A 16,438-nucleotide genomic window follows, 5' to 3' on the forward strand; every position below is an offset into this window, starting at 1 on the left:
ATTATGCTCTGTGCTCAGTGAAGAGTCTGCCTGAGAGTTTCTCCCTCTCCCTCTCCCTCTGCCCCTCCCCATTCCACTTGCCTGCACATGTGAGCTCTTTCTCTAAAATAAATAAATAAAGTCTTTAAAAAAGTAATCTGTTGGGCAATTCTTTTCAAAGCATGTATATGTGTGTGTTTCCACTAAACTTAACATCTCAACAAGTAGAATGCCTGAGGATTTTTGAATATTATATATTAACTCTTTTTTGCTTTCTTAAGCAAAAAGTTTGACCAGAAACATAAGAGGCTGTTAAAATGGTATGAAATACAGAATGTATTCATCAGAAAGAACACGTGAAGGTGCTCATGAAAATGTATACCTGCAGTTGCTCAAAATCTCAACTAGAAGAATAAATATGCATGCAGATATTTCTGGTTATTTTAGCAGATGTCAACTAACCACGTTTCCAAATCTTCATTTAGAATACTACATTAAATTGCAGCAAAACAAACTCACACCAGGAAATGAGCTATAGAATAACTGTGATATATTCCTTTGCATACATGTTACATTCTCATGTCTCATAGAGATATACTGTCCTTCAGATGGATGAGTCTAAGGAACTAAAATTTCCCTAGTCATCAAAAAGTCTCCATGTCTTCTTATCAACACAGAATATTTTACAAAAACAAGCAGATTTTTTTCAAAAACAGGAAATGATATATAGAAATGTCTCTACTTCACACTTAGTTATCCAAAATAGTCCATTAACCATAATCTTGATTGCACTGGCTAATCATTCCAGTTAACCAAGACTTTTACTACATATGAAAGTAAAGATAATCTAAGGAAAATCTAAATCCTCTGGCCAGAAAACATTAAAATAATGACTCTGACACTCACCGTATTGCATATGTAGAAGCTGTAATCATCAGAAAGAGCACCAACACCATGCCGACCCCCGTCAGGCCAGGAACTATTAAAAAAATGTATATAAGTACATTTTAACTTAAGCCATACTGAGAAAAAAAGTACAAAAAATTATTGCCTTAAAATCCAAAGTACTATGCTGCTCTGTGGGAAGCCCAATTCAAATCACATATCTCCTTATATGTTCCCTCTCAAAAAAAGCCTTTTTAAAATTAGCATGGTTTCAAGGTACTTAAGACAAACCAGTGTTTCTACCTTTAACAGAAGAGTCCACACCTTAATATTTTCAAGTATTCCACTCAGAATGGTGAATGTGTACATACTTCTATGGGGACATGCTATACCAAACGTACATACTATATCAAATGTCAGTAATGAAAACAATGGACAGAAATTAAACATATGTTTAATGGAGAAGCAGAGAGAGGTAGGAGGGGAAGACTTCCAAAGGTACAGAGAAATTTTAAAGAGTGAGCATTAAGATATGTTCATTATATTGATAGAGATGATGGTTCCATGGATATATGCAAGGGTCAAAACTTATTGATAGTATGTATTAAATATATGAAATTTATTAAATCTTAATCATACATCAAAAGTTGTTTTAAAGGAGGAAAAAATATACAACAGGGCTGGGTTGACATGGAACACCTTTTACTGTTTTATTTTTTTCTACCACAGTACTAAAACTCCCTTTCTCTCTCAAACCCTCTTTTATGGAACTAGTAACTGCTTCAATTTCAATACAATTAATTTCTTTTGCACTTCACTATCTAGAGTAATTTTAAAGGAAAAATAAACAAAACCTAAAGCTTTCTAAAAATCACCACTTCAAGTATAGAACAAAAAATAGGAAACAGGAAAAAAATTATAGTGCTGATGTTTTAAGAAAATTTGCTGGCATATTTCCTTAGTATGGAAAATATGCTGTAATGGTGCTTCTGATATGATATAAATATCATTTTTAACAAAGAAAAAATTGTCCAAATGTGTTGGTTTTCAAACTTACTACTGACGTGATAAATGGCTAAATATCCAAAGTAAGCCAAGATAGCATATCCAAAATGAATAGTTGATTTATCAAAAAGAACTAAAATCACAATAGTATCATTTCTTATTATCTTCTCCTACCAAATAAAATATCTTGTCTATAAGTTACCATTATTTATTCTTATAATCATACAAGCTACAGTAAGTGTCAAATTCCCCAGTGGAGAGATTCCATCTTAAGTCTTTCTGGAGAGCTACTGAAACAATTGTATCTTCAAAAGTATAGATATCCCCCAACTTCTCTCCTTGACAAATAACTACCTAGAAGACAGAAGGGCCATCATGGACTATAAGCCACTAGCAGAAACAGACAAGCTGGGTACAACAGAAGAACAACACAAGTGTGCATCATTAGGATCCCAACAGCTTAGAATCACTGGATGAGTGGAAACAAGTTTCTACTTGTAAAGGGCCACATGAGAAATTAAGGAGTTAGTCTTTGGATACTTAATACCTGGATAATCTTTCCTCCTCAGTTTCCCCAATGTATAGATTTGGAAGCCTGACAAGACTTGCCTTTCCTGATGTGCTTAATCCAAATCATCTCTTTTCTATGCTTCTTTCCCAGGGCACTCCGTTGCCCTCATCTTTCCCATTGCCCCAGGTGAGTACTAACTTGCTAAGGGTAAGAGAAGAACATGATGACTACTGGTTCACACTAAAGGGCTAATAACTACTATACAGAAAAAATGCTATTTACAAAGAATAACATGCCTATAAAACAACCTGGCCTTTCCACTGCAAATTTTCCCCCAAAGAAACATAAACATATATCTACATAAAGGTTTGTTCAAAAAGTATTCATAGCCACTTTATTTTTAACAGTCAAGGCCTGTAGACAACTCATATCTCCATCAACAAATGAATGAAGTGGCTCCTGGGTGGCTCAGTGGGTTAAGCGTCCACCTTTGGGATCATCAGACCAGGATCCCATGGAATCCCATGATCCTGGGATTGAGCCCTGCATCAGGCTCCCTGCTCAGTGGGGAATCTGTTTCTCCCTCTCTCTCTCCTTGTGCATGCACTCTTCCTCTTTCTCAAATAAATAAAATCTTAAAAAAAAATCAAATGAATGGATAAACAATTGTCGTATTATCTGTACCTGGAAAATTAATCAGCAGTTAAAAAAAAAATGAACTAAAAGCAATGACATACATGAATCACAAATTATTTGACTGAATGAAAAAAGCCAGACATTCTCCTCCTCAAAAATTCCCAAGAATATAAACTCTGTGATTCCTTTTATATAGTATTCTAGAATATCCAAACCATTCTCCAGTGACAGAAAGCAGATTAGTTGCTAAGAGGAGTAAAGAGCAGGATGCATTATAAAAGGACATAAAACTTCTTGGAATGATAGATATATTTGTCATCTTGATTTTGGTCTTGGCTTTACAAGTATATACATATGTCAAAACCAATAGAATAGCATAATTTACATATATAAAATTTAGCATACTTCAATTGTAACAATACATTTGAAGAAAAAAAAAAAGAAGGGGTCTTTCTCACTTCAAGTAATTGAAAAAAAAAAAAAAAAGTTATTTGACCAGATGAATAAATAAATGATAGAATCCCAGATGGCTCCATGATGTGAAATGTGTGGCTGGAAAGGCCTCTTCGATCATTTTATTGGGGCTTCATTAAGGTCTACTGTACCTGCACACAAGGTTTCCCATGTGGTTCTAAATATGCCAAGATTAGTTATGAAACGTCTATAAATCACTTCATCAGGACACCTGAGAAAACTGAGTATATTTAGTGTACAGGCATAATTCCCGAAGTATATTACTTGAACATTAATTCCTTGAGATATTAATTTCTATTACTCAAAAGTATAATAACTATCCCTTGAAGAGTCACAGGACACATCAGTATATTAGGTCTAGGAAGTACTATTATCAAGAAACCAGTTTAAATTTGAACAGATCTTTCCTCAAACATTTAACTAGAGAATTCCTTTTAGAGCAGAACACAGAAAATGTATTGGAATGATTTTAGAAGGTGGATTGGAAAATAGCTGACATCAGTCACTTGAAGATGAGGTAGACAGCTTGGCCAATAGGATGCACATTATGGGATAATGGTCCTGGTACTGTCCCTTGGGCCAAACCCCAATCTCACTGGATCTCATTTGTAAATTTGGGAGAATCAAATCAATGCTTTTTAATATTCTTTCAGATTTAAGAAGTTATCTTTTTCATCTAAAGGATTCATGTTTCCTTTCTTGCTCCTGGAAGTATAAAAAGATCAGAGTTTATAGTTTATAAAGACAAGATCAATAAAGAAAAAGTTACTTATAATTAGCAATAAAAAGAAAAAATTAGGGGCGCCGGGTGACTCAGTTGGTTGTGTCCAACTCTTGATTTCGGCTCAAGCCATGGTCTAAGGGTCATGAGATTGAGCCCCGCAACGGGGAGTCTATGCTCAGCAGGGAGTCTGCTTCTCTCCCTCTCTCTCTACTCTTTCCTCTGCTCATACTCTTTCTCTCGAATAAATAATCTTTAACAACAACAAAAAAAATATTACAATTATAACAGTCCAGGAAAAAAAAAGGAGTACCTTAAGAAGCTCTGATTTTCTGTCACTGGAATTAAACTGATCATCTGGATGCTGTAAAGGATAGCTATGTATCAAGCAGCAGAGTTAAACAATTGGCTTTCATCTTCAGTGAGTATTTTCTGGGCATCTGCAGTATTCTCTTAATTGAGAAAAAAAAAAAAGAATCCTGCTCTAAAAGAAATCTCAGTTCAATGTAGGAAATAGGATAAGCAGACAAGTGAAACATTAAGTACTCAAAGAGAGCTAAGTGTTTTCCAGGTACATCAAAGGGCACCCTAACCTAGCTTCCAATGACAGCTAAGTTAAGATCCAACATATTAGCTTCTGTTACTACATGCATTCCAGGAGTCTGGAAGCACAGGTTAAAAGTAACTGAGTTAATCAAAGCTTCTTAGGCAAAGTTACTTGCCAAAGTGAAGTACCCTGTGAATTCTGAATCCTTCAAGTTATGAAACAAAAACTATAATTGTTTTCTTAGGAAAAGACATGCTTGTATGTTTAGTCTTATTACTTTTTATCTATGCATATTAGATTCGTTAATTAGTTGCCTTTAAAGTGAATGATTGCACTGTACTTCCATTTCTAGATGAAACTGAGAGGTCATTTTTGTCCATACCCAGATGTGGTCAGAAATATACCATCTTGTACTCATTATCCTGTTTTCTCAAACAAAACTGGAAACACAGTTCTATTTGTTTATGAGCGTTTTTCCTAATTGAAATTGGATACTGTGCATTTTATTGTCATCATACAAGGTGCTACCAAATTTGGAAATAATGTAGTAAACCTTTGGAAATGCATGTTTGAATAATTAAATCTTTCAAACTTGTTTTATTTTATAAATTCTTAATTGGACTTTTTTTAACATTTCTTATTGAGTGATCTAACTACTATATTTTATGTTACTTGAATTGCCAAGGCTTTAGTTTCTACAAAACAATCTTAATTTCTCAGTTGTGGACTACATTGAAAAATATTTAAGGACAAGGAGAGAGAAGACTCTGTGTAATATTAAACAAACTAAAATCCAAGAAATATATTAACCAACAAAAATAGTCATTATCACTAGAACATCTAAAAACACACATGCATTCCTCCATCAGAAACATGATTTTTCCTAGGCACTGTATCTAACAAAGTTCAAAGATAGCATGAAATAGTTTGTCATAGACATATTAGTAATACAAAGCTAGATTAAGTCTATTTGTAGAAAATTCTCTCTTATCCCACTGCCATCCTCTGATTGTGCTTTGTTCCCTCATCTACTAGTCAGTAGGGTCAATCAGATGCCCTACAAGCCCTAGACTCATGCTTAGGGGTCCCAGAATATATTCCAAGCTAACAACCTAGGAAGTGGATGGCTCCTCTGGCCAGCACAGAATTTCCCTCATAAAATAATGTAGATTGGGACACTAAAATAATGTTGACATGCTGATTTGGGGTGATTCCTGTTGTCTGTATTGACAGAAATGCCCCCCCACACACACACACACAAAACCATTTACTTGGGGATCCTGACTGCCCTAAGGGAAGCCCTGCCTCACAGTGAAACAGCTCACCTTCCAGTGGAAAAGATTATATATGTAAGGAAAAAAATTATTCTACAATATAGTACTTTAACTATGCATCTTTAGGAACCTACACTAAAATAGAGACCAGCTCTGACTATTGGAATTAGGAAAGAATTTGTGGATGATGGGGGCATGTCAGCTGAGACTCAAAGATGAGCAGATGTAGACAGGGTTAAAAAAAGAGAGAATGGAGTAAGAGAGTAGACAAAAGTTAGGTGTTGTGAGAAGGTAATTACAAGAGTATGATGAGATGTCCAGCAAGGGTGAAATGGAAGCTCCTTAGATACATGGTAAGGTTAATAATATGTACTGTTGGGCCACACCACAGAGACTCTCTAGGATGGAGCCAGGAAATCTGTGTTTTGAAGTATTATCTCTAGTTAGTCCAATACCACTCATGGGAACTTCTGGGAAGTAACACAGGATGATGGGGTTTCATGCTACATGAAGAGATCACCTGCTTCTATACAAGTATTCATTATGCTAAGCTCCTTAATGTACTATATTCATCATATAAGAAATCATATTATATGTTTGGAAACTAAATTTGTTCAAACACTTTAAATATCCCAATGTTTCACCTATATTTGCCACTGTGAAAAATATTAAAACAAAGTTCTTGATTATTTCTGTAAAAATAATTCTTATGAACCAAAACTTACAATGATTCATATATAAGGTTTTGTTTTTCTGTTTTTTTTCTTTCTATTTCTCATCCAATTCTTAAGGCTTAAATAAAAAACATGCTTTCAATGAGCAAAGTTATAAGCAAAAGTAAAATTGTGCTCCTAAAGAGAAAACTGTGAAATACTTTGTAAGTGGCAAACATCATACATATATAAACAGAAGAAAAAAAAAAACGTTTTATAAATCTAAACATACTGTTGTCAGGGAAGGGGAAAACACCAGAATTATAGCTATTTTCCTAAAACTGATTGAAAAAAAATAAACAATGTATTTGACAAAGCCATGCCTCAGTCTTACATGCAATCTTGATCCTTAATAGGGTGTTTATGATAGCCAAGACACACACCATCTCAACTACCAAATTGTCCTTATCTCTGAAATAATGTGCTAAAAATGCCCCAAATGCAGTTCTGTTCTTTCATCCTTATTAATGTAAGGCTGAGAAAGAGAAGAATTTTAGTAAGAATTATACTAACATCAGGGTAAAATTTTGAGATGTTTAAATGTGGTTTAACAAATAAATAGTCTAGACTGAGTTTTCATAGACAATATGCTAAAGAAGAAAAAGTAAATTACAGATGAAAAGGGAAATACACTTCAAGAAAAATAACCAATTTAAATGACTATTCCCCTCTTTTTATGTAGGCTTTAAGATCATCAAATATTCTACTAAATTACTGAGTTATAAAAACTGCATCAATAATCAGAGTGCTTGGTGTTTCTAACACCTTGAGGGTAGGAGTCTATTCTGTGTATTATTTCTAATACTACTTGCCACAACCAGGGGCACAAAGCATGTCCTCAACAACCATATGGCATCACATCATTGTCATTGGAAGAACATACGAAAGGCAAATGCATTTACTTAACTTTTACTCTTGATTCATTCGAACCTCGCCATTTGCCTTGCCCCTCTGTTTTCAATGCAATTTATGTCTGGTAACATTTGTTCTGATCACAAAGTTTTCATGTTTTATTTTAACATACATTTAATTGCTATGTAATTCAATTATGCTTATTCTCAAAGATTCCCTGAATCTTCAGAAAGAGCAATCAATAACAACTTACCGGTTGTGAAGAGAAGTTTTCTAGGATCCTGAGAAAAAGGGAAAAAAAGTGGACTGAAAAATAAAACATTGATAATGCAAAATTTTACAAGGAGTCTGCTGGGTATGTGATCCATTAGATATTTAAGATACTAGTCTCCCAGTGGAAATGAGAAATTCAATCAAGTTTCATGTTTTCATGACACTAGAGGAGATTCTAACAAGCACAAAATCCAGCCCATTAGAGGGGCACATACGTGAAAGCAGCTGACTTTGACTCAGATCTCAGGGTCCTAGAACTGAGCCCCACGTTGAGTCCTGCATTGGGTTCCATACTCAGCAGGGAGTCTGCTTCTCCTTTTCCCTTCTGCCCTTCTCCCTATTCATGTATGCACACTCTTTCAAATAAATAAATAAAAATTTTTAAAAACATCCAACATGGAGAGACTGTCCTTCTGAAAAAGGAAGAGCCCTAGATAAAGAGTCATAAAATGTAGATTTTCATCTTAATGGCTAATCATAAAGCTTGTAATAGTGGCCCAAAGCCCACCTTTTGACTATTTTGAGATTCGATATCTTGGACTATAATGTGGAAATATTAATAATTACTTTGTCGACCATAATTGCCATACTGCACCTACAACATGTCAAGACAGTGAGAATCAAAAGTGATAAAATATGTAGGGAGGGTTGTCACTGTAAATTCAGTGCAAAGAATACTAATTGAAGACTTACAATGTTTCAAATACTGCGAGTGACGATACTCAAAGAGGACAGGTTCTTATTACTCAGAATTATAAAAATTAATATTGTTAGTGTAATCTGTCCTTTAAACTACATCTTTCATGGCGCAATGGACTTTAGGCAACTCCCTTTCTATCTTCTGGAAAACTGAGATCAATCCCCAGTAGATTTGTGGATTTGTTTTTCATCCTAATGGTGCTTAATATTGCACAATTTTTGAAATTCTTTCCTAGGCCTCCATTGAATCTGGAGTCAGGCCACTCTATATACAAAGAGGGAAGCCATTCATATGAAAAAAATTGAGAAGCCTTGAATAAAGGCCACTTGCCCATGAATATTTTCTCTTCCCACTGGGGCCAGATGACTTCTACCTCTGACATTAGGAACACAGCTCAAGAGTAACCTAGAGTAACTTTCTATATAAACAACTCCTGAAAATACAAGTCCAACTGAACAAAGTGGTAATACCAGAAATATGAACATTTAGCTGTGAGAACTCAGAAGATGCAACAAATTATCACCGCCAGGGAATGAGGATGGAATGTGAGAGTAAGAGATAGTTTCACACATGACAGGATGAGGCAGATTCAGCTAGGCCATCAAGAATGTGCCACTCAGCAGCTGCAGGGTGGGTCACTAGAAATCTGCAGAAGACAGAGAGAGAGCACAAAGCAAAGGACAATAGAGCATGTGGCACAAACCCACCTTTCTCAAAGACAACTCACAGAAGACTGTATCTGTTTTTGCATGCAGTGTGTGTGTGTGTGTGTGTATGCATTTTTATCCTCATCTAGCATACTCTCTGGTGACTACCAAGGATTCAAAAATATTAACTAAAATAAAGAAAAGAGGGAGAAAAAAAAGAAGGAAGGAAGGAAAAAAGCAAGGGGAAATAGAAATTAAAACAATGAGTTACCATTTTTCATCTGTCAGATCGGCAAAAATTAAAGAAAAACAAAAACGATTAAGGTGCAGATATAAGCATTCTGACAAACTTGGTAGAAATATGTCAACCAATGAAGCCTTTTTAGAAGCCAATTTGGCAATGTCCAACAAAACTAAAAATGTACATTCCTTTGAAACCAGATACTACTTCTAGGAATCTGCCTAGCCAAAGCATATAAAAAAAAACAAAACAATTTATTGGAGTGTGGATCGTAACAGAAACTCAAAAACAACTTAAACATCTATGAATAAGGAAAAGGCTAAAAATAAACTATCACACATTAATATGAAGAGAATGATAGATCTACACTTTCAGATACAGCAAGCAATAGTACATGTAATTATGGAAACAAGAAAATTGCTGAGGAATAGGTCTCATAAAATGTCACTCAAAATATAAGAGAACAGAAAGTTGTTAACTGTGGCTACTTTTGGAGGAGATTTCACTTTTAAACTTTATCTGTTTTAAAATATTTGGGGGGGGGGGCACATATCCTTCATAAAAATGAAAGAAACTTAACTAAAAAACCTAAAGTGACTAAAATTACTAGACTGTGAAGCACAAGTATATGCCATTAAAATGATAGAACCATTATAGCTAGTAAATACCTTAGATTTTTACATAAACAAGAGAGAGAAGCAAAGAACGATGGCAGAGGTAGGAAACAAAGAAGCCCATGTGCTGTGGGCAGAAAGGGATAGAGGAATGGTGGTAGGTCGCGGGAAAGAGAAAAGGAGACATCTCCAGTTCTGGAATCATTACATTTGAAGAGCTTCCAGTGGCTTGTGAAGGAGCTGGCTTTGTTAGTGGTTCTTAATGCTGGGTACTCACCCCAATTAGCAAGTGAATTCTTAAAAAAGATATCAATGCCTAATCCCAACCTAGATCAGTTAAATCATATTGGCATTTTTAAGAAAACTCGTGTCTAGTCAAAGAACTTCTCAAAGGCTGCTTGCCATTTTGGTTTTGTGACTTGTTTCTTGGTTTGTTGTTAGTCTTCCCTTCATTTTCTTCTGGGAAGGAGATGAAGCAGCACATAATCACAGCAGTATTAATCTCGGTAACTTGGGTGATACGTGGATGAGAGGTCGGAGCCTGGGAAGATGGGGGATAACCTTACAAAGTCACAGAAGATTTAGCAAAGCAGGGTGGGGTGACCCAATTCCACAGCCAGCGGTTTGATTTTGATGCAGTGTTGGCGGGAAGCAAAGGCAGACTGAGGACAGGATGAAGTCCTGAACGATAGCTACCCAGGGCAGTACGTGTATTCATTCGGCTCGGGCCCGGCACCCTGCACATACAATTTCATTTCATGGGTGGCTTCCCATGGAGAAAAGCAGCCCTAAGTCAGATATTCCCGGGAACAGAACTCAGCTCAAGGTCACCTGTTTCAAAGATTAAAACAAAACAGAGTAACCACTAAAACTCAATAATATTTTTTAAGTCAAATAAACAGGTTATTCAGGATCTTCAAATAGTCAAGCTGCCCTTCCGCCCTTTATCCCCCAAGCGCAGTATCTCAGTTATTAAAAAATGTGTGCTCTGTAAAGGCACTCTCGGCAGTCTCCCCTGGAAGAGAAGCAGATGACGCTGCTGGGAGGCAGGAGGCAGAAGGCAGGCCTGAGTGGCAGCCATCTGAACACTGCAGAATATAAAAAGTAGACACTCTCGAACTCCCATTTTCAGCAGGAGACACTGTGAAATAGTAATTACCTATATTTTCTATTGAAAAGGAACAAAACTCAACTTGACAACTGCATTTTAAAAGCACTCAAAAGGAGCAGCAAGGTACAAATTTTCCGTGAAATTCACAGACCTTCATTAGTCAGCTCAAGAGAAGTGAAAGGCAACCGAGAAGACAGAGACCACCCACCTCATCTCGGTATCTTGCTGCATTCAGTTCAGTGAAATCCTCATTGTAGTTCACGGAGAAGTTGAGGGCATTCACCAGATGGGCTGCCACGTGCACACCTACAGAAGCACACGAGGCACAAGTCAGGGGGATTTTAATATATGTTCCACAAAGAGGACTTCTTTCCTCTTCCTAAGTAAACACAGGGTAAAATTTGACAGCTAAGTGAGTGATAAAATATTAAAGTGAGAAGGGAAATTATAAAGACACACACAAAAAAATCATTATAGGTATAGTTGAGCATTAGAAATCACAAAACGAAAAAAATATTAAATTAAATTAGAAAAAAAAAGAAATCACAAAACGAGGGACGCCTGGGTAGTTCAGTGGTTGAGCATCTGCCTTTCGCTCAGGTCATGATCCTCGGGTCCTGGGATCAAGCCCCACATCGGACTCCCCATGGAAAGCCCACTTCTCCCTCTGCCTATGTCTCTGCCTCTCTTTCAGTCTCTCGTGAATAAATAAATAAAATCTTAAACAAACAAACAAAAAAGAAATCACGTAACAAAATGGAATTTTCAAAGGCTAGAATAAAACAACACCTGCAAGTCAGAGTTAGGAAACATCATGTGTCAATGTATGGATAATATGGGCATGTATTTATTTATTTAAGCAGCTCCTGGATATTTGAATTATTCTACATTTTTCACCAACCTCTAGCTCCAAATCTGTTGTACATCTTGTATACTTCCCTGACACTCAACCTAAAATATAGGCCCACTTTATGGCTTCTAGCCAGTTAAGATTTCTCACAATCCAAAACTTCAAATCATAACATCCTAAACCCCATGGCAAAAGTGCTGGTAATTGTTTCATTGGTATAAAAACCCAGGAAAACAATGATTACCATTTAATAATCTACCCACAAAAAAAAAAAAAACAAAAATCTACCCACAGTGGCACAGGGAAACAGAGAGCTCAACCGATTCAGAGCCCACACAAAAGATGGAAGTGTTAGGAAATTATTAGACAGTTAAAGACAAATTCATCTTGGCAAGGCTAGGGAGAAGAAGAATTATATCGAGGAGGCTGGACAAGGAAAACGCAAACAAACTTGTGCGTTGATGATGCCTTCTCCTCCCAGTCTCTTCTTGTAGGTAAAATGAGGTTCAATTTAACAGTCCATCATAATGTACTGGAAGGAACAACAAGTAACTAATTGGAAATCAGGTTTTCTTGGGACACCTGAGTGGCTCAGCGGTTGAGCATCTGCCTTTGGCTCAGGGTGTGATGTCCAGGAATTGAGTCCCACATCAGGCTCTCTACAGGTAGCTTGCTTCTCATCCCTCTTCCTGTGTCTCTGCCTCTCTGTGTGTCTCTCATGAATAAATAAATAAAATCTTTGAAGAAAATAAAAGGAAATCGGGTTTTCTTGGCCACACTGTTTGCCTACCAACCCCTCAGATTAGTTCTCTGTAAAATGATGGAAGTAGGAGACTTACTAAGACAAGTAACCTGAAACTGGTGAGTGAACCATTACAGCCTATAACAATAGATGGTGTGTGGTTATTCAACAGAAAATGTGTGTAGAAACTGGAAAACTATGGTTCTCTCCAACCTAGCACAAGAGATGTAGATATACCAAGAGTTCTGAAGGACTCACGAAGACAAATAGAATGCCAACTAACTTAAAAGTTAAAAGATTGTTAAAGCTCTTGCCAGAATCAAATGAGAGGAAGGACAAAGGTCTCATTAAAAAGTGGACAGGAAGTTAGAAGTGAGTTAACTAACAAGCAAGGACAGAGTTCCAGGGAAATTGTCAAGAAGCTGTCCAGGTGAGACTCCACTCTGGCACAGGCATAAGACATTATTTAAGCAAAACTGACTGTGTCCTTTAGCTTTATCAAGTCTGAAACGTGTAAGTTAAAAAAAAAAATCCTTTCATTTTAAATTAAAGGTTGATACGTTAACAGCATGCTTTGTGGCTTTTCTTTCTGAATTCTCCTGAAAAAAAAAAGCCCTAGGTAACAGTTATATGAGATACCCTTAAGGGATATCTGCTCCCTTTATTCACCTCCTTTAAAAGACCTTTTAGGTCAAAAGAAATCGGGGCTTCTAATTTTAGGCAGCAGGGAGAAAGCCAGCCCAGGCATTTTGGATAGATTTTCTCATTTAATTCTCACAACAGAACAATGAGGTGGGTAGAAGCATCCCTATTTCACAGGTAAGAAAACAAAAGCCAGAAAGGGCAACCCAGTTGAGGTCAGACAATTAGTGAGAGACAGAATGCAAACCGTCTGGAATACGTGTTCATTCATGGCAAGACTCTACAGGATTTCAGTCTCTTGGTTGTTCTCCAATTGAACCAGAATATTTGAACACAGCTTCAGTTTAGAACAAATCGAGTTACAAATGTGTCAACATTCCCTGACCCTCCTGCTTTTCTGATCTTTCACTCCCTGTGTTCTAACCCAGCCCTGACCCTTGCTACACCCTTAATCCTCATCTCATCCTGGACTCTTACTTCATCCCCAGCCTCTTGAGTGGTATAGAGTCCTAATCCCACCCCTGAGCCTCTCCCCATCTCTTGCCTCCAGAGGTGGGAACCATGAATAAGATGTCCAGCGATAAAACAGTGCAGATGCCTGTTTCAACAGTACTTGGCAACTTTGTAAAAGTCAAAAGCTGAATGGCCTCTTGAAGGTAGCTGCATCAAAACATGACTGATTCAAAACAGCCATGCATACCTAACCAGATCAATTGTCCCTGGTGTCAAAACCGCTCTGTCCTATCAAATAATGACCAGCAGGAAATGTCAGGTGCTATGGCACTGAGATAATTAACCCCTGAGATCATAAATCACAATAACTAATTCTGTCCTAAAAATTTCACCTGAGTGATCTCATTTTAGTCTTAAAATCATGAGGCAGGTGCTACTGTCAATCCATCTTATAATAGAAACAACAACAAATCAAAAACCAGAGAGCTTATGTAACATAAAGTAAGGTAGAAGGGCAGTTGGAGATAGATCCAGCATAACTCCATCTCCAAAGTCCATGTACTTAATTAATATGTTTATCACTTTCTGTTCGAAAATTTGAAAAATATCACGTAAATGTTCAGGATAAAAATTTACTTTAAAAAGACTTTTAAAAAGCAAAGGATTATCACTTGATATTTTAACTTGGAATTGAACAGGATAAATTTCCACAACATTTGACATTTAATACCAAGTATTAATATCAAAGAAACATTTATCAAATATAATTTTAAATGGAATCACATTCCATGAATGGACATTTTGCATTCTGACAGATGCATTTAAACTATCATATCTGTACTTTTAAACCTTCAAAACTTTTATCCTATTTCTTTTAGTCTTTCTAAATGAAACTATTTACTTTTAGGAAATAATTATTAACAGCTTGAGGGCCAACTCTCATACATTATAATGTGAAAAGTACATATATAATGTGTAAGACACACTTATTTTTTGTAGCGCCAATAGGCAATTCTCTTTCAACACATGGAGAAAATTTAGGTATGTAATGAGAAAATCACAAGTTGGTGATAGTAAATAACTTACAGAAAAACAAAAATACCATTCATAAAATGTGTTCTTCTAACATAATATTTTATTATCTTTTGGTTTTCTCACCTGAAAAAATACAGATAGTGACACCACAGGTTATGTGGAATGTTCTGCTTTTATCCAACAATCTTCTGGTTCTCCTGCTTGGAACCTAAATAAAATTCAGTACGGTGAAAATGATGCAGCAAATAAGATATATGTACAAAGATTTTCACTATAGCACTGTTTATGGTATCAAAGTTTTAAAAATATGGCAGAGGCCTAGAAATTATAGTTGGTGAGATGAATTATAATATATATCTAGTCAGTGGAACACCCAAACCATTACAGAGAATTTGAGAAGGTTTATTACTGACATAGAAAGACGCATCAGATATATGCCTACGGAAAAGAGTTAGAACATATAAACTATACTATATAATCCTATAATGTTTAAAATTAATGGCATTCTATGCAAATCTGAAGGCACTTACCCCAAACTGTAATCCATGGCTATTATAGCACAGTAATATTAGGAGAAAATTTCATTGATTACTTTACATATTTCATATTTTACATATATCCTGAGCTGTACAATATATATGATTTCCCTTTGTAATAAAAAACTAAGAAGATTTCTTAAATGAAGCAATTCCATCTAAGGTTTTAAATGCCTTCTTGATCTTATAAAAAAAAATAAAATGTCAAGCATCTTTGAATACCTATGTTTCACATCAGGGGACCGTTTTTTTTAAGACTTATTTAAATACTGAGAGACTTAGGTGGGCACTTTTCATTTCCTGCCGTTTATCTTCTCTTTCTTCACACCAAGCCAGTATCTAGCCATAGGCATCAAAACCTATCATTTTACAATGGTAGGCAACCTAGAGAAAGAGTTATTTCCACAAATTACTGCATTAAAAGTAAAGAGCTTCTAAATATAATTATGTGAAAAGGTTGAGAAGTTTCACTGCAGCAAATCTGCTCATATGAACCTCACAGAACATCAAAGTGACCTCATATTAACAACTTCTTTTAAAATATCAGTATTGATCCAGCAGCACCTTACTATTTCAACAAAGAAAAGAAACACACGTACACACATGCACAGCAGGATAACCAAAGACAAAACACAATTTCAGTTGAGTTTTAATTTCCAAAGTGCTTTAGTGTTTTCTTACAACCTTCATTTTACAACATGTCACACAACATCACATCTTAATCAAGACATCTTCTCCAAGACTCTTACGTAGCTTAAAACATGTATGTGTTTGGAAAAGAAGTAAATCACCACCAACACCAGCAGCCACCCTATATATTGTTCAAAGTCCACGGGTCTCTAGCTTCCAGTTTGCTCACCTGGACTTAACTAAATGAAAACACAGAATCTCAATGAGGCGTAGTAGTATAGTGGAAAAATCTCAGGACTAGGACTGATCTTAGCTCTGCCATTTCACTAGTCTCATGATGCTGGTCAAGTTACTTAACTTCTGTGCC

The 16,438-nt window shown here is 36.0% G+C and overlaps 1 protein-coding gene across 5 annotated transcripts in view; it reads right to left on the reverse strand.

Moving 5' to 3' along the window:
* NOX4 (NADPH oxidase 4) overlaps window positions 1–16,438 on the reverse strand; it is a 165,338-nt gene that overhangs the window by 117,705 nt on the left and 31,195 nt on the right. For all 5 annotated transcript variants that reach the window (XM_041730488.1, XM_041730489.1, XM_041730487.1 and 2 more), the window contains 4 exons: window positions 15,029–15,113; window positions 11,392–11,489; window positions 7,851–7,878; window positions 886–958 (listed from right to left, as the gene is read on the reverse strand). In XM_041730488.1, the coding sequence (XP_041586422.1) occupies window positions 886–958; window positions 7,851–7,878; window positions 11,392–11,489; window positions 15,029–15,113 (284 nt within the window). The remainder of the gene's footprint in view (window positions 1–885; window positions 959–7,850; window positions 7,879–11,391; window positions 11,490–15,028; window positions 15,114–16,438) is intronic.

Source organism: Vulpes lagopus, chromosome 15 (genome assembly GCF_018345385.1).
Source record: "Vulpes lagopus strain Blue_001 chromosome 15, ASM1834538v1, whole genome shotgun sequence".
NCBI lineage: Eukaryota > Metazoa > Chordata > Mammalia > Carnivora > Canidae > Vulpes > Vulpes lagopus.